A 19,825-nucleotide genomic window follows, 5' to 3' on the forward strand; every position below is an offset into this window, starting at 1 on the left:
TACTTTTGAAACATTTCATTTTTTTGGCCTTCCCCACCCACTTTTGCACTGTGGAAGACCCTTAAAGTGAACTTGTTTACTTATATGTGAAATGAATAACTGAACGTGTGGAAAACATAAAGTGACTACAGTTGCTAATTTGCTTTTTATTTCAACTGAAATCGGGCGTCAATTTACCTAATTTGCAATTCTTAAATAACAAAAATACCTTGAGATATAGATTTTTGGTACATTGTATTTTCTTTTTCTATCCAAAAACTATTTTCTATTAATACCAAAATGAGATGGGTCACCAGGCATACACAGAACACATATGTGTGTATTAGATACCCTAATAATACAATGAAAAGAACTAAGAGTAGCCCTGTGGTCAATTATACAATAAGAATTTCAGGGACAAGCCCAGTAATCGAAAATTAAAAAAAAATGTTTCGGGGCACAAGGCAACCACAATGAACAATAAGCACAACTATATGTGAAAAGCATGTAAGCCATGCCAGTGCCCATTTTTCACTGTATGAGCTGTACCCAAACCTTGCTAATGCTGAGAATAAAATTCCAAACTGTGGACATGTTAACATGCATACTATGTCAGACATGCCTGAGAGCCCCATATTGTGGCTGAGTCATACCCATTCTGGTTACAAGTAATCACATTCAGTGGCCATTAAATACCTAAGAAGTTTTGCTTAAAATGAATATGCCATAAGACAGTTGCATAGATAAGGTATATTTCATCCATCACTGATACAATTAGTTGAGGCCCTCAAAGTCAATCTACACATGAGAGCCTTAATAAGCGTGTTGGATTTATTTTCATATACCTTGCGCATATAACAGTAAAAACAATGAATATACTATTTACATTACATAAAGAAGAAAAACAAATCTCAGGTATATTACAAAGTGCCAAATGAATCCCAGGCATTCAATACAAAGCCTATTCTATAACAAATACACCACAATTGGGTTCTATTCAATTCTAACCCCACAGGCGCAACACTTATGCCTATTCAGTATGTACAAAACAATAGAACGTTTCTATCCATACAACACAGTATCCAATGCATACTCTTTTTCAAAGTTGGCTCTTTCAGTGCCAAGTACACAAAGTGATCAATACCAGGGGCGTAGCTTGACAAAATATATGTGTAGGCCAAGTTTTAGGAGGCCCGGAGACATGCTCCCCACCCCCCGGAAATTTTGCCTAGCTAGGTGATTGTAGGTCCGTTTTGACGTATATTTCGTTGTTGTAAAAACATTAAAGAGATCAATAATATCATTATGTTTTACCTTAAATTTATTTTGTACGTATTTTAGCTAAAGAAGACAGGCCATAGAAGTAAAACATCGAACATTTTATTAATTAAATTTCACTCAATATTAATGCATTTTGTTGCCAAAATCTAAGTTAATCATATGTGTATTTGCACAAACAATTCCATATATATATATATATATATATATATATATATCGCTTTCTACAGCACAGTTGACTCTCCGGGATCATTAAAAAACTCTAGCTTCCGGCATTTTCGCGACGCAAACACATGACGCGGTCAACATCTACGATCAGGCTCTTGTGGCCGTGGATTAGGGCCAAGAATGACAACCTGTCGCTTTTCATTGTCGTTCGCAGGAAGTTTTTTTTGTTTCGTTTCATTCAACTAAACGACCTTCGAATATTGTAAATATGCTAGGATACAGGTCCTTGTTGGTCTGCTTCGTGGTCTCTTGTAGTCTAGATAAACTTCGTGGCGATCAGGGGCCTTAGCAGCAAAAATTGATGGCAGCATGTCGTCCTGCAGAATTTCCAGTTTTGGAGGCAATAAATGTTATGCACTGTATCGGTCTTCGAAGAAGTCAGATGGTGTTTGCACCTCAGGATTTGCTCTGTTTTGCTGTCGACCAACTTTTCTTGGCATTGATGGTTGAATGTCAAAGTCTGAGCTTATATCCGTTCCTTTCATGTACAGTTCATTCTACACATCAGGATCAGCCCCCCCCCCATTCATTGCACAATTTGACAATGACGTATGTTTCTTCAACAGCGTGTAGTATATCGTTGCCTTCCTTCAAGAAGGTTTGTCAGGTTCACGGTTGTACCCAATGTGTTGCGCCCCTACAAGTGAGATAATTAATTAAAAGCGCAGTACAGCGGACTAATACTGGCCTGCCTTCTCGTCTCTGTCTTCAAGTGCATGGACCACTACGGGAACGCATTTTGGAACTATTCGAGAGCGTCCGCACGACTGAACCATCGTGTCTCACATAACGAGCGAACCTTAGTGTGCCGGTTCATTTCCGCTTTCGTTGCGACTTCTCTAGAAAGCTCGTCCTGGAACGCTGCTAGACGATTTGCTGAAAAATTGAACAAGAATCCAATGTCCTGAACTGTGTCCATCATAGTTCGGTGTCTCGGGTGGACACAGGCGCTGGAGGCATGATTACCAAGTTCCTTCTAGAAGTTGTTGTTCGGTATCTTCATCTATTGAAGTCAAAGTGAGACTATCGAAATCAGGAAACGTAGGACTATGTTCGGCAATATTGGTGCCAGACCGTTTACAATACTCAAATAATAAAGCGCCCGCAAACTTTTACCAAGCCGACTGGAAATGTTTAATGTACGGCGTAAACGCGCAGACTACTGGTATGCGACTTAATGTCGCGTGAAAATGTATTTGAGAGCAATGGAAAACGATATATTTGAAATACCAGGTTTCCTATATATCAAAGCGCATTTGTTGGAATTTCATATTTTAGTCCCTCACCATCCTATGCCTTCAGTTTTTATTGCAGATTTGGCATTTTTATTTTTTCGGTTTTTCTGAAAAATGTGTAGGCCGCGGCCTAAACGGCCTATAGGAAGCTACGCCCCTGAATACACTCTCGTTTGACAGGAATAATACCCAAACAATGCAAAGCAATGTCTATATATTCCATTTCCATGTTCAGCAAGTGTGCAGCACCTCCAGATTGGATTTCAGCCAAACACATCAAGCGCCATCCTATTAGTTTGTGACATGGTCGTGTCCACCCCTGTTCAACAAAGCAATATATGGCTTTTCTATTGAACCGGTTTAATACCAAACAAATCAATAATGCTGTTACTTTGTTCAAACCAATCGATTAACAATCTTTTAGTGAATACACTCAAAACCAGCGGGGCCCTGCCAATACAAATGTGGCAAATAACATATAAGTGTTCACACTAGCCAACCAGTGTCCAACAAGTCCAAAATAGAAATATTATAAAACAAAGCTATATTATTACCTCATGCAGACTGTTGTGTGTTTAGGATTATTTAAAGAAATGTATTTTTCATTCCGTAACATAATGATGCATTTTACGAATTTTTGAAATTCATCAACCCTTTTAAGAGCTTTTCGTTAGAACTTAATACACACACACGATGGTTAATACAGTTCGTTGGTGAGCATGTTGGATCACAGCCTTTTTAAGGCTGAATATTAATATTCACAAAAAGATACTATAAAATGGCAAACATTACATATTTTTTACACAAAAACACACATTTTAGGTAACATACATTATGTAATGGATATATCATGATTTTTTCTATCATCCTTGATGTATTAAAACGGCATAATATATTCAATAATTTCATATTTCACGCGCCCAGAACATTATTTTTTTTAAAAAATATGCAAATTTCTTTCGCTAACACATTTTTTTCAGACAACGTACATAAAGTTACTGCTTAAAATATATATTAATGAATCAAATAATAATAGAGCATTACGACTTCAATTATACACTTTTTAAGATTATTTCTCTTCAAAAACTTGAGAAAGTTTATTTTCAAAGAAAACATACACTCTAAGTAGCGTAGCCCGCCGGTTTCATGCATTTTTGTTTGATATCATGCTGTAACGTAACGGAGCGATGGTTTGTGAAACAAACACCCGTTTCCACTTCAACATTGATACATGAATTTAGATCCAGAATGGTGATGGACATTTCAGTATGTCTGTGTTGAAAGGAAATCGCTCCGATCGAAATGGTGCATTTTGGTGCATTTTGCACGTTTTCCTCTTATGCACCAGTCAATTGTAACCCCCCCCCCCCTCCCCCCAGGTTCGGTGGTATAACGGGGGAAGCGGGGGAAATGAACCGTGTTTTTACCTTCCAAGTGGCTCTTCAGTGTCGATTGAATGCGCTGGTCTTGTTATCTTGTTTACAAGCAGTTTGTCCCCGCAGAACGGATTTTACCTGCTGTTTATATGGACTAGGATTGGCTGGACCGAAAGTCAAAGTCCCCGCTATTCCCCGGACCTAAAGGGGCCGTGGTTACAATTGACTGGTGCACTACTATGGAAAAAAGTTAACTTGAACGACTTTAGGGGGAGGGGGCTCCGGGTGCACACTCCCCTGTCCCTTTGGACCCGCTAGTGGTGCCGATATGTCTCTCTAAGAATGCGTTTTGGGTTTTTCATGTAATAACTCTAGAGGATATTTAGGTTTGCTTGTATACATGTGAACATGATAATGTCGTGGAATCATGATAAGTTGTTGTATGATCTTGTCCCATAACATGCTGAACAGATGAATCATACATTTGTTGTCTGTGCACTTTATTGAACTATATCATCATCATGCTTTGAACATTATTGATTTACATCGCAGCCAGACATATGACGATATATTACATCATAAACTGACATGAAGAACCGGCGTGATAATGGGCGGGCGTATCTGTCAATCAAGCGCGCTCTCTTATACCCCGTATTGTAATCGATTTGTAATGTTTTAACGTGTAGTGCTGGGAACCAATGCAGATAGACAACTCTAATTGGAATTGAGTAATCAATTTTCGCGAACATCGTATAATTGTATGAATATTCATTTAAAAGCTGAAAGTTGAAATCAACTCAATGGCTTCAGAACGAAAAACACGAATTTCTGAAAACATGACGGTGGGATTTATAGGGGCTGGACGGATGGCACAAGCCATGGCGAGGGGTTTCATTTCCGCAGGTAAGGGAGTTAATTTTGATTGCCAATGTGTCTACCTTGAAAGTCGTGTACATGTTTGTTTACGTTTTCGATCGGTCAGCTGATTGCTTTCAATGACTTCTAAGCTGCATTTTACATCGAATACTGTCAAAAATTAAATGTTTTTCATTCAGAATAGCAGTTTTTGTTAGAAGAATATATATTAGGGCTATTCATGGAAATGAAAACTTCATTTCTTTTTCACACACAAACTGCATACAATGTACAATTACAGAAATTTCCAACTGATGTCACATGTAGGTTGTATAAAAGACTGGCCGCATGGGACTATTTCAGGACATCAGTTGGAAATTTCTGTAATTGTCTGGAAAATCTACTGGGCAGGTGCTTTATTCCGTCTTAATTTTGGAGTTGTTTATTTTTATTTTGTGTGAGTTATTCAACAAATTAGTCATTCTAAAATGCCGTCCAGGCTTCTTTTTGTAATGATGTTTAGCCTGGACATCATTAAAAAAAGCCTGGACGGCATTTTAGAATGACTACTGAACATATATATATGCATGAAATTTTGAAAGAGCAATGTTGGGTCCTATATATTGACCGACATGAAAAAGAATAAAGGATAAGATAAAGAATAAAAGAAAAGAAATTTGTTATTATATAATTTCCTGTAAGAAATGTGGACATAACCGACGTCCCAAAAACATGCATTCAGAGCCTAAAACATCAAGTCAATATACAGATATTTAAATAGAAATCTAAATGACAATCATGCAGTAAATGTTTAACCTGTGTATGTATTTTATACTTCTCAGAAGTATTGGTATGTGTGTTTTCTGCCTATAACTCATTTGTCCGAATTTGCAAAATTTTGAAAGTACAAATCTGCTTCCTTTTAGCTTTGTTTTCGCATCAAATGCTGCACAACACAAAAACAATGTCAATGGTATCAGCAGTTTATTTACTTGATATGTATTTTAAATAATTTTTCCCATTATGCTAGATGATTGATGATATGTCACAAACTTTGTAAAGTAGGTCTAGTAATAATTGTATTTAAAGATATCCCTGCGGAACCTCAATATTATAAATGCTTGCGGGCATATGACATCATCCCCCACGTGACTAAATTTTGACATTTGGAGAAGCGAAATTTAAGAGGTATTTATTTGAGTCCAAAAAGTTTGCACTTTTACTTTGAGATTCTACACTACAACCATATCACCAATTTCAGACTAAAGTGTGCCTAATAGAGTTTAAACATGGCCGCAACTACAGTTATTGCTTCTACTCTAGATTTACAACAAATAGAACCATTGACTCCTAGGCTATTGCAATATGCCAGTAAGATGTTAGCTGTTAACCCATGACTTGTACTCCTGACAGACTGACACAATGAAAACATGGAATACTGGTCTAAAGGCTCATTTCCAAAGAGGCCCAGTACCCAAGTCTGCAGACTTTTCAATCCCTTTGTGAAATCAAAGACTTTTCAACCCCTTTTTCATTTCAATCCATAAAAGGGCTAAGACATCCCCTCCCTAAAACACCGACTTTTCAAACCCTAAGAAATGAAGGCTTTCAACCTCTTGATTTCTCACATTTGTTAAGATAATAAGAAAAACAATAAACAATTTGTTAAGTAAATTGTTCTAAGTTGCAACTGTTTCATTAAAAAAAATTCATAGATATGAATTATTTTAACAGTCTTTTTTTCAAACATTCAAGGCCAAAAAGAAATGATTGAACATCCGAACACAACTTTTCATAGCAGAAAATGTTTATCATAAGGACACAATACAGGTTTACGTGCAATCATGGAATGTATCTGATACAGGTTCTACAAAACTCATTTTTCTTGTCAACTCAAAAACTAATTATTTATATTTTAACCAAGGATCCTACCAGACATGAAAAGTGTCAGATGTTTTGAAGATTGAATAACTTTCTTACACAGTGTTAAAGGGGCACAGTGCAGGTTAAAAACTTCATAGATGCAACAATAATATGTTTTTGATTTTAATGCATTTATTATGTTTCACTTACTTGACTTGAATAATCAAAACAAAAAAGTGTATGATTTTTGTACAGTTCAAATAATATAAGCAATATTTTGGTGCTTTTTTAACTGGGGAATTCATGGCCAAGGCGCTTTTTTAACTGGGGAATTCATGGCCAAGGTGCTTTTTTAACTGGGGAATTCATGGCCAAGGTGCTTTTTTAACTGGGGAATTCATGGCCAAGGTGCTTTTTTAACTGGGGAATTCATGGCCAAGGCGCTTTTTTAACTGGGGAATTCATGGCCAAGGTGCTTTTTTAACTGGGGAATTCATGGCCAAGGTGCTTTTTTAACTGGGGAATTCATGGCCATGTAGCTAAGGCCAGAGTTTTTTATCTTTAGATTTACGGGAGATTTTTCAAAAAGTTGGGTAAGGAGGAGGAAATAAAAATAAAAATAAAATGCATAAAATGTCCCAAAGGAGAAATAAATAAAAATAAAACGGATTTTTCTCCGATTTTTTTTATTTTTTAAATCTTCTTATATCATGAAGACAAAACACACCTTACTTGTGTCAGCTATTTCATAGGCTGAAAAAAGGGTGATAGATCACCATAAAGTTTCAAAAGCATAATTAAAAGATCCTTTTATTGACTGAAAATATTGACCTCAACACTGTGAGTTCAAACGCTCATTGAAATTAATTGTATATATTTGTTCGAATGCATCTATGCATATGAGGTGCATATATTATCAACCCATGGATTTTATGAAACATGTCAGTGTAAAAAAGAAGTTTAAATGGCCAATTCTAACCTTTTGCCCACAATATAAGCATATCCTTTCCATTGTGAAGTAATCAAACATTGAACACAGTTTCAGACACGGTATAATAAGGAGGTCAAATGTGTTTTTCTGTCTTTAACGAAATAGCACCGTGACAATTTACCGTGATGTGGTTTTTATATAGAAAATATAACCAAAAGAAGTAGAAGCCCTGATGGAAATTCCTCTTCACTTCAAAGTTTGACAGGGCTTACGGATACACAGTCAAAATCTACATTTATGTACTTCACCAAAGAAAATTCGGGAGCATTAAGACAAATTTTACAAGTGTTATATGTTTCAAAAAAACAGGTCTTAGAACTGATTTTAGAATCAGTCCTGAAAAATATCCTTCTAATTCCAGCTATGCCCGTTGGCAATAAGCAACGGATAAGTTTGACTTCTTGCACTGACTGCCATTGTCTTATGTTCAGATTTTTTTCTGTTTTATCGGAAACACACACTATGCTATTATTGCATCATTTTCAGTATTCTATAAGAAAAAAGTACTTACACGTTTGACAGGATGTTGTTATGGTAACGGGTACCTGTTCTGTTTCCCCGCGTATTTCCGACTGGTTTACGTGGTTTGTGCAGTAAAAAGACCGATAATGAATGACAATTGGTACACCAGTTGGTTCTGAGATATGGGTTATAGAACACTAATTTTATTTTTTTCTTAACCTTGGAGCAACGTTCGTCGGAAAAAATAAAAATAAAACTACGAAAATGAATTTTATTTTTATTTGGGTTTTGCAATATTTAGGTACGGCGCTCCCGTAAATCTAAAGATATAAAAACTCTGGCCTAATTAATAATTGATACCTTTTTATCTGTATTCAAATCTTATGTATGCTTAAGACCTTTTTTGTTTTAATCATTGCAGTCAAATGAGTTGACATAATAACAAAAAGTGTTTGTATCAACCTATATATTACAAGTGCCCCTTTAACATGTGGTGAGTAGAAAATAAAAATTGATTTAATAAAAAAAAACAAAAAAAAAACATGAAATTGGAAATCTTATGTTCACATTTTTAGGGGGGAAATGTATTTTTTTATGTTGAATCATTCTGAATGGGGCTGAATTTATGATATATATAATAGTAGTTATTAAATTTGTAATAATAATTATTTTGTCAAAAATATTTCAGGTGTCATAAAGGCTGAAAACATAATGCTAAGTGATGTGAACCCACATATGTTAAACAGCATCAAAAAGGTGAGGCATAGATGAAAGTTGTTTGTTATTATGTAACTATGGAACAGTTTGATGTTTAAAACAAACAAAAAAAACACATGGTAAACAGGAGTTTGGAGAAGTGGGGGATGGATGTATTGACTCCTTTTCCCAATTTCTATCAGACTGAAAATACCAGTTTTCTGTAAAATAGCCTCTCACAAATACACTTACTTTAAATTGTATTGCCTCTTTCTAAAGGATTTCTCTTTGAAACAAATTTAAAGTTTAAACAAATAAGTCTTTCTTATTGTAGGACTTGGGAGTGAAAATAACAGAGTGCAACCGAGAGGTCGTGACTCGAAGTGACTTGATCGTTCTGGCCGTCAAGCCCAACGTTGTGAGCCCAATATTGAAAGAGGTATCCTCAGATGTTTCCAAGACAAAGCTTTTAGTTTCCATTGCAGCAGGAATACCAATCTCAGCCATCGAACAGGTATTCACTTCTGTGGTATAGTTATCCTTTTACGCTTTTTTATGTTTTGACCATTTATATTCGTAATATTTTTATTATGATCAAGCAAATTATATTCATAATGTGCTGGCCCCAATTTCTCAAAAACTCTTTAATTAGCATAACTTACTAAAGTGTCTTATTTCACTTAGCAAAATTTCTTACCGAAATATGATTTTATAAGACAAAAAGGATGTTATTTTTCTCAAATATTGTTTTCTTTAAAAGGCTTGAAACTCCTTAAAAAGGAAGATTTCTATATTTATACCAAATCAAAAATAGTAAGCTGAACTTGATGCTCTTATAAGGGACTAAAGGTGATTGGAGAAATTGGGGCCTGGATAGTATGGAGAATGTAGCGAAAGTAAAAATTGCTTCAGTATTTTACCTCAGGACGGGCTCACTTCAGTTATAGCAAGGAGGCTGTAACTTCATTTAAAAATAGAAGAAGCTACATGTATATTCATCTTGCGCTGAGCACTTGATTATTATAAGGCATTGGAGCTATGAAAAGACCATATGCCACACTCTTCAATGCAAACTTTTTAAATGAAAGAAATTGCTTGCTAGAATGTTATTTTACAAATGAATGTTTTGATCTTTCGCCCACTTTCATTTCCTCCAATACTGAATAACAAAATTAATGAACACATATCAGACCTTTCCCTGCCATTCTCACAGGTCAGAATGTCTGACCCATCCCAATGCCAAATATGTATTTTTATTTGACATTTTAAGAAAGATATCCCAAATGAGATGAAATCTTTGCCACGAAAAGCCTGGCTTCTCTACTTACACAGTGACCAATATTGCAGGCGCAGAGTTTTAGCGCGGGAACAATTCATTCATGTATTTATCAGCACTTTTAAGTGACATTCATGATTCATGGTAAAAAAAAACTAATTTCACTGACAAAATTGCTCAAAATGATGACTTTGTTGAGAATTTATTCCCCATTTTGACAATTATTACATGATTTGAAAAATCTTAAGCCGGCACTTTTGCAGGTACTTTATAAATCTAAAAACTGACAAATTTAGTACACAAATTTTCCAAATTTGTCTAGGTTTTTTTTCTCTCCAAAATTGGCAGAAAAAGCCCTGCATTTGATACATTCCTTAATCAATCTTCTCCTGTCTGTTAGGTGATCTGGGTGATACTTTTCTTCTGTAAGGTGATTTGAGTGATGCTTCGCTTCTGTAATATGATCTGGATGAACCTCGATCCGTCACATGATCCGAGTGATAACTATTTGTATTTGGCTTAATAGGAAGCAGCAAGTTTATGTTAAAGTTTATCTTACCTTGTAATAATAATATAATAAACAAAATCGCCCCTTCCATTGCCTCCTGCAGCTACTTACAGGCTCACTAGTTATACTGGTGATGCCCAACAACCTTTGGCTAGTCAAGCCAGCAGCATCATTGGTTGCTCCTGGTTTTCCTGGTAATACCTATTCAAAATAGCATTTAGGGAAACATCAACATTTTTAAACTTGTATGCCTATTCCTAAACTAGATATTAAACTTTGTACTATACGCCTCCTCCCTATTTCAGTTACTTCCGAAAGGATCCCGAGTTATCAGGGTGATGCCCAACACCCCAGCTCTGGTCCTGGCAGCAGCCTCAGTGCTCGCCCCTGGTCAAGCGGTTGTGGATGGGGATACAGACCTTGTTATCGAGCTGTTGCAGTGTATCGGAATTGCAGAACCTGGCTCAGAGAAACTGCTTGACGCTGTGACAGGGCTGAGTGGAAGTGGACCTGCATATGTAAGCTAAATACAAAAGCTAATTTGAAAAGCATGTCAGTTTTTGAAAAATTATTAAGGAATTGTGATAGCCTTGGTGTTGTCAAAATGCATTTGGCTTTAACCCCCAAAACATCCAAGATATTTGAATGAAACTTGGTACACTTGTTAACGGAGACAAAACATACATGTTTGCAAGGCGGCTTTGGCCCATAGTTCCTTCTTTAATTATGCATAAGTTATGCCACTATTCAAGTTTACACACAAGATGTTCGCTTGTCACCATTCTTGTTTATACATTCTTGTGTATGTAGTCATATGTGTATGTTTAAGACGTTAGTGTTCTTATCACTATGCGAACTTGAAAGTCAATATGACTGGTATTTTGTCTCATATTAACTGTCTAGTTCTGACAGTGGTTAGAACACTAACTTCCCACTAAGGCCCCCCAGGTCTGATTCCTAGCCCAGGCATACATGTGTTTGACACTAGGCCACCAAGCCAGACTTTTAAGTGGGTTTCCTCATAGTACTCTGGTTTCACCAACATCTTAAAACCCCACACTCAGGCAACACCATGCTAACAATATGCCAGTTGAGATTTGGCGTAAGTTAATACAGTTTTTTTTCACAATTGTTGTATAATATAAAGAAAAGTTTAAAATAAAGTCTAATTTTAGACGAATATGGTGATTAAGGCCCTAAAATAATCTTTTATTTTAGACAAATATAGAGATTGAGGCCCTAATATTAAAGTTTAAAATGTTGTCTTAGTTCAGACATATATATGGTGATTGAGGCCCTTAAACAATGTCTTTTTCAGACGAAGATGATGATTGATCCCTTAAAAAATACCCTATTTGAAATGCATATTTGGAATAAGGCCCAAATTTCTTATTTCAGACATACATGGCTCTTATAAAATCACTTATTTCAGACGTATATGGCGATTGAGGCCCTTGCAGATGGCGGTGTAAAGATGGGACTACCTCGAGACTTGGCCATGAAACTTGCTGCTCAGACAATGCTGGTATGTAATTAACATGGCCTTATTATATAATGATTGATTTTTTAGCTTACCTGATATTTGAAGGAAAAAGAAGGAAAGAAATATTGTCATTGTCATCCTAAGGGTGGTTCAATGATCAAATTTTAGAGAGAAAGTGACTTCTCAGCTCATTCAATGGTGAAGTCAGGATGTCCTTGGATATTTAACTTCAACATTTACTTGTCTATTGTGAATTCAATACTGGATTTTGCGCAAAGATTTCAAATTGTCAGCAGACATCAATTTAGTTCTTCAATTATACTTTTTTTAAGTGAATTAGTTAAGGTCTTACAATATTTCACATTATTCACCAAGTATCAAATGTGTCACATTTTTTATTTCATGTTTCTCAATCTTTAGCGAGTATCAAAATAAATTGCTTGGAATTTTTTTTTACAATCCTAAGTGTCAGAGCGTAAAAAATAGTGCTTGATGTATTACCTTCAGCGAGTATAAAAAGTTATGAAAAATCTTCATTTTTCACAATCTTCAGGGAGCGGCAAAAATGGTTCTGGAAACGGGTAAACACCCAGGACAGTTGAAGGATGAGGTCTGCTCTCCGGGGGGCACAACTATCGCGGCGCTACACAAACTGGAAAGAGCTGGCTTCCGAGCCACGCTTATAGACGCTGTTGAAGCTGCAACGTTACGTGCACAGGAACTAGGAGATATTAACAGTTAAATGAAGGTCATATCGCATATCTGTGTTTAGTTCTGTTTTGTCCAAGTTTTACAGTTTTCAACTCTGCGACTGAAAAGTCATGAAGGAATGTGATCAACTTTAACTAGAAGTGTGTTTAAACAATAGAGGATTTATTAGTTGGTGCATGGAAGGTTTAAAATCTTACTTTATCTGTTCACCTGAACATTGTTCTATTATTTTTAACAGTGAAGCATTTACAGTGCTAAGATCTCGCAAATACAAATCTGATCAATAACTGTCAGGTAAATTTTTTATTTTAAGGTGTTAATCTGGTAAATGTTAAGTGTTAATAAATATCAGGCGAATGTGTAAGGTGTTAATAAATTAATGTGTGTTAGTGTGTTACTTTTTGCATAATAAAGTATAGAGTTATTTACAGATGATGAGGTATATGACCTGTTTTATGGACCATAAAAAGTGATATTCATGGACATTGCGGCCCAGTGTGTGCTTTGTTAATATATGCATGTTGGAATGATCTGTCAAGAAACTTTTTTGAAATCATATTTATTCAGTACACCCAAAACCTCAGAAATGACATAACCAATGTAAATTCTACCTCTGGTCTTTTTTTTTTATCAAAGAGTAAAACAGAAATGACATCTTGTCCTGAGTCACTTGTTGGTTTGTGATATTGTTAATGAATATGCCCCTATCACTTTCTATGATGTGTCATGTGACAGCCTTTTGACCAATGAAATGGGTGGAATCTGACATGTACCGTGTGTAGCAGTGCATTATTATTTGTAAATGATTTTTGGTTTTCACTTGTTTTATATCAAACACTGTGCATTTTATTTCAATTTTTCAAATGTTATTGTATGATAGTATAAATATAGGTACACCAAACTTGCCATAAAATGCTGATCAACTTGATCCAAAAATAAATAAACAGTATTGTGATAGTTTTCTTTATTGTATTACATATTGTAATCATATAGGTCCAAATATTGTAATGGCCACATCTGATTCAAGAGTTTAAAGTCTGTTTAAAGAGTGCATCATGCATTGATCATGAAAATGTGCATGCTGGTTCACATTAACTACCAGTAGTAGATGTTTGAGATTGAGTATTACGCAAGACTAAATGTGTGAAGTCAGCATTCTTAATATTTCCTCTGCGAAGTCCTTTGTTGTGTGAGGATAAAACTCTCATAGTATTCTGATATAAGTTGTGGTGTTTGGGGCGCTGCAGCTTTCTCCTGCGAAAACTTTAGCTTGGACATAATGAAAACAAATGTTGAAGATTACATGTATAATTCAAATGAAATTCAAGACCACTTGTTGCCAGTGACGGTGACAGTTTACTCATGTGTATCAATATCCATTGACCTGGCAAGGCACCCTAGTCTGTAGTTTCGCAAAACTCTTTATCTTAGCCATAACCCAAAATGTATAATTACACATAAAACATAGTGCACACATAGTACCAATATTAAAATGAACATGTGTTGCAAGGTCTGTTATTACCTTGGCCATACCTTATCAAGTTGATTGGCCTTAATTACAGCGGTGTTGACTGGCCTTGACAATTGTAAAGTTAACTGGCCTTAATTATAGTGGAGGTGTCTGCAGATTTGATGGTCTTATTAATTGTCGAGTTGACTGGCCTTACACATAGTGGAGTTGACTGGCCTTAATTATTGTCGAGTTTTCCCTCGATTGACTAAAAGACAACTGATCAGCATTGGCAATGATCATACAAGCAATTACCAACTTAATGTGCATAGCATTTGCCTGCATGCATAACTACCAACGCACCAATGTTGCTGAAAGTGACTTATAGCAGCATTATTTTAAGAACTTCTTAAAATGCATAAATATCTGATTTTCTGACATTACTAAACTGCAGTAGTCCATAGTTACTTTATGCTGAATCATTGGTAGGAGTGAACCCTTTGACAAATTTGAAGAAAAGAATGAATGTTTTAGTTGAAATGTTATTAAAATGTAAAGGTCATATAACACCAAAGCAGAAGTTCATTCCCACCAAACTACTGTGAAATGCATTAAAACCAATACTGCGTTCAGTTATCTCACAATATATGATGATGCAAGACTGGAAACAGCATTCAAGGTCAAGGTCAAAACAAGTTTGTGGATGTATATCAAGTTGATGATATGTTGCATCAGTTGAAAGGCACACCAAGATAGAAGTGAATGATACATATTAGGTAAAGTCTTAATGATTAGGAATTGACTAGTCAGTTATAATTAGCCATTCTTTAAGTCAATAAAAGTTTAATTACCTTTATATTCTAAATATCTTAGATTGTAACCAGTTATTAGCAGGCAGGTAACAAAATTATAATGTCATATAATTCTGTTGAGTTTTAGAACTACAAATCTTATGGTTAAGCATCATACTCATTGAAGGCTTTCTGGTGATTTATTGACCTGAAATGTAGATAACATAATCCAATATATCCTTATTTGTTAAAAAATATTAATTTTTATCATTTGGACAAACAAAGTGTAAGAAAAATGGTTTATTAAAATATATGGACATGAATATTTGATTACATTTACAATGCGTAAAAAAGGAACATGAATAGTTTTGTATGGAAAAAGAATGATGTATATATATATATGTACAATGAATCACAATGATACACCAAGCATGGCATAAAACACTTAGTGACCATCACTAACAAAACAATTTCAGTTCAGATTTAAATCAAATATCAAGAGCCAACTTCATTTAGCTACCCTTTAAAATCCTGGAGCAGTATAATGTACTAAGTATTCATTTTAATTCTCAAACTTATTTCTAATGTCTGGTTCATAATTCATTGAAATTATTTGAAGATCAGTCCAAAATGTATATCACTCATGAATTCTAATTTTTAATATGTTAAATCCAAGATATAAATGTAATTTATGTTATACAGCCCCAGAATTAAAATAGTTCATTTAATTGGCTAACATTTATGTTGAAACATAATTTGAAGGTAAAATCTTAATGATTAAGGAGTCTGTGAAGTTAGTGAGAATTTCTCCATCATTAAGATTTTACCGTATATGTTCTTAATGTCTTACATTGTAACATATGTTCAGCATGCTATAAATCAAATTATGATATTATGTCTGCTAAGTTGTTAAACTACATATCAAATCAATTATGGATGTTGTTTTTCTAGGCTGATAGGCAATTTCATTATGAAAACATATATTTCAGTGTAAAACTGTATGTCATCTTTAATACGTTGGCAAACATGTGCATACATCACAAGAAGTTTTATTCTGTGAGAAATGAATAAAGACAGCCATTATTATCATAGATCAACATTTCAATACATATCATAACTATAGATTTATACATCATATATGAATGAATAAACTGTGGTGCTTCAGAAAAACATACAGTTAAATGAATTCACAAAGTATCTATAACTACTGCATATATATAGCTACTGGCTAAGAGGGAAGGCTTAATATGTACACAAAATGTTCTTGGTTTTCAAAGTAACTTTCCCGATCCATGATCAGCGTCTTAATAATTTATTGATATGGTAACAGAGTGTTTCAAAAAATGTAAAATGTATCAAAAAATCTTTAAGCCCAGATTGCAACATATTATAATTTTCTATGACAAAATGAAAGCATTGACATGTGACTTCAATACTTTGCTAAAATATAGTTGCGGAAGAAATATCAACAGTATATTGTATTAATTTCCACTTATAAGAAGAGTGAATACTGTGATGATATCCAGTAAGAAAAGCAACATTATAATACACTAAACTTTTAATAAATTTTGCTTTCCATTTAAATGTTAACATCCAACGTGTTTTCAGTTGAAATACAGAAAATGATGAGTGATTAAAAAATGTTCTTTTATGAAATCAACAGGAAAATACCATGCTTTCCTATTATGATTTAGATGGAAAATAAACTTCTTTGAAATTATAACAAATTAAGAAATAAAGGTATGACTTGCTGGACATCAAATATACCCACTTAAGCAATTATTGTTTGAATTCTAATGATATTGTTTACAAATATGCGGAGAGAGATTGTTATTGCTATGTTTTACCAAAATGTATGTGAAGTTTACCTAACATTAAACTAGAAATGAAGTATAGCATGGGTGAATAGCATATCTACACTGTATTACATACACTGTCTATTTACAAAGTGTGGTGAAAAAGCATGCAGGTCCAATATATACAAAGAAGGTGACCTAAGAACCTGAATGGATGACGCAATACAAGACCATTGTAACTTCTTTTTATATACATGTATCATGTGTTGTCCATCGTTCACTGAGCCCTCAGTATGTATTTAGTTTGTAAACAATGAATCAGTATCTTTCTTTAGTATCATCACTAGCTGCTTTCGCAAAAGCCCCGGCAGCAAACAGCATAAACCATCCGGAAATACACGCGAGTCCATAGGACCATGACAAGTAGTTCTGGTCGGGCCGCGGCATCCAGCCTCGGTCTTCCTTCTTAATCCCCATAAGTATCAAGGTGATAAAGATCAACACAGCTGAAATATAAAAATTACAATCATATATTCTTACAGAATTTATTGCCTTTAGCATTCAATGGATTTGATAACAAGAATGCCGTGGAGGGAACACCATAGCTAATCTTTCTGGGGGGTTTTATTAAAAAAGGGGCACAACTCTATATTTATATGTTATATTTATACAGTTATCTGCCATATTAGTCATGTATTGTCTCTGTTAAAATGTGTAAAAAGTCTGTTAGAATATCTTGTGAACTGTTTTTAAGTTTTAGCCAAGGTTAAGGTTTTTGCACAACGGCAATGCTGATGACACTAAGGCTACGCCTTCATCAAACAGACAGGTAAGACAAAAATGACCTACTAAAATCAGTGAAAAGATCAATCTTCAGGTTTTACCAGTCTGTCCTTATAAAAGCTTATGTACAAATCTAGTTCTAGACTCATGTTTTCACTGAGAGAATGCAAAAAAAAAATGTTTTCCAAGACATAAGTGTTTTTTTTAAATAAATTTAAGCTTCAGCAAAAATGTTATATCATATAATTTTGAGACCATATCTGAGTACACATAAATTAAATCAATTCTAACATTTATTGGTGGCAAGAAATCTGAGTCTGACTCATTTAAACTGCTTGGTCTCCTCTGATCATTTCATTTTACCAAAATGTAAAGCCAAATGTGAATTGAAAATTTATAGGACACTTAAATTAAATTACAACTTCCCTTGATAGTTTGTAACCTACTGTTTAAGGAAAAGGTAAACTGGACCCAAATACAAGTGCATTTGTTAGTTATCATACATGTTACTTAAAAGTAAATCAGTCCATAATTATGGTTCGCAGGAATTTGGCTCTGGTGTTAAATGAATTGATTGAAATTAAACACCGACAAAAAAATAATGGTTTTGGACAAAACCGGGTCACTTACACTATCCATAAAATCCAAAATCTTTATTACACTGTTTGGACCAAACACTATATCAAATTTAGCTGTGTTATGGTTTAACAGTTGTAAATATATATATTTGAGGATGGTTTTGTGTCATTTCAATTCTACATATGACACTTACACAGATTAAAAATATTTATTTTTCTTTGTTGCCTTTTATGGGCAAATTACTACTTACTACAGAGCAAAGCCACTAATGCTGTCCCCATATAGATGATTTCCTTCAGGTACATGGGCAGACACCGCCAGTAGGCCAGAGTGGCCACCACACACGAGACCACTTGGAACAACAGGGTTACACTGATCATAACTTGGCATCCGATGAACCATGCTGGAAGTGGAAATAAACAAAAAATGTCATGATAAGGTATTTTTATACGCTGACTTTGTTGATTGATAGATCCACTGAGCAAGAAGAGTTGAACAAGTGGCTTCGACTACCAGCAGTGTCAATAACTTAAAAATAAATTTTGGAATTAATGTATGCCAGCTGCTGGACATGAACCCATGACTGCCCAGAACCCTAGCATCAATGACTGCTCTTAGTCCACCTAAATGGCCGTCAAAGAGTCTTTTGACGTTTTTTTTTTACTATGGCAGACTCGTTACAGGGATACATAAGAAATGTCAAAATAACAAAAAAAGTATCCCTGATCGCTCATTATTGATGCTACGACTGCGCTTAGTAATGACTGCTAGTTCTTACATTCTGCATTGTCGATGCATTAGGGTATGGCACACAGTTGTCCGTAAGTACAGGTGACAGTTAGCCACAATAATGAGCATTAAGGGAACTTTATTTTACATTTTGGCAGTCATTATTATTGCGGCTGTTTATATGGACTGAGATTACATAATGTAAATTAAACAATGATTTGATTTTCTCAACTAAGTTCTTGAATTTAGAAATTAAAGGACATGTTCCTCAGTATGAGACTATGAGTCAACATTGATAACAAGTACACTTTCTGACATGCTCATTTCCGGTATTTTCAAACACAGGTAAATTACAGGTGTTCACATGGTGTCACTGATAATACATGTTTAATGTAAGTTAAAGTAAAATACGAAACTGAGTTTAAAGACTTATATCTTACGAGGAGACAGCCATTCCCAAAGTGGTCTATACTGATCCGAGAAAATGTACCAGCACCCCAAAAACCGCTTTCCGTTGTAATCTTTCCAAAACGAATAATCATTGAAACAGAATTCCCACAAGCCACATTTCACAAATTTGTTGTCGGACTTCTCAAAGCTTTCCACCCAGTACGGACTTGCGAAGGCGATCAACAAACAAAAAATAGCGAAACACAAGCAAAACATGGCATAAGTCCCCTTCTCCATCTTTGAAAATTTGTCCGACTCACACCTGTAATTAGGTCATCAAAGGTATTTCATAAGGGAATGAACGGT

At 34.9% G+C, this 19,825-nt stretch overlaps 2 protein-coding genes across 2 annotated transcripts; one reads left to right on the top strand and one right to left on the bottom strand.

The window, feature by feature from the left end:
• Positions 1 to 4,791: 4,791 nt before the first annotated feature.
• On the top strand, positions 4,792 to 13,898 carry LOC128206171 (uncharacterized). Its single transcript, XM_052908475.1, has 6 exons — positions 4,792 to 4,999; positions 8,956 to 9,023; positions 9,298 to 9,477; positions 11,053 to 11,265; positions 12,180 to 12,272; positions 12,784 to 13,898. Exons 1-6 carry the CDS (start codon positions 4,897 to 4,899, stop codon positions 12,970 to 12,972), a joined length of 846 nt encoding a protein of 281 aa, XP_052764435.1. The 5' UTR covers positions 4,792 to 4,896; the 3' UTR covers positions 12,973 to 13,898.
• Positions 13,899 to 15,469: 1,571 nt separating this feature from the next.
• LOC128206172 (uncharacterized) lies at positions 15,470 to 19,801 on the bottom strand. The gene is made up of 3 exons (XM_052908476.1): positions 19,510 to 19,801; positions 18,591 to 18,743; positions 15,470 to 17,484 (listed from the first exon to the last, which is right to left on the bottom strand). Exons 1-3 carry the CDS (start codon positions 19,754 to 19,756, stop codon positions 17,297 to 17,299), a joined length of 588 nt encoding a protein of 195 aa, XP_052764436.1. The 5' UTR covers positions 19,757 to 19,801; the 3' UTR covers positions 15,470 to 17,296.
• Positions 19,802 to 19,825: the final 24 nt, after the last annotated feature.

The sequence above is a fragment of the Mya arenaria genome, chromosome 10 (assembly GCF_026914265.1).
Source record: "Mya arenaria isolate MELC-2E11 chromosome 10, ASM2691426v1".
Taxonomy (NCBI): domain Eukaryota; kingdom Metazoa; phylum Mollusca; class Bivalvia; order Myida; family Myidae; genus Mya; species Mya arenaria.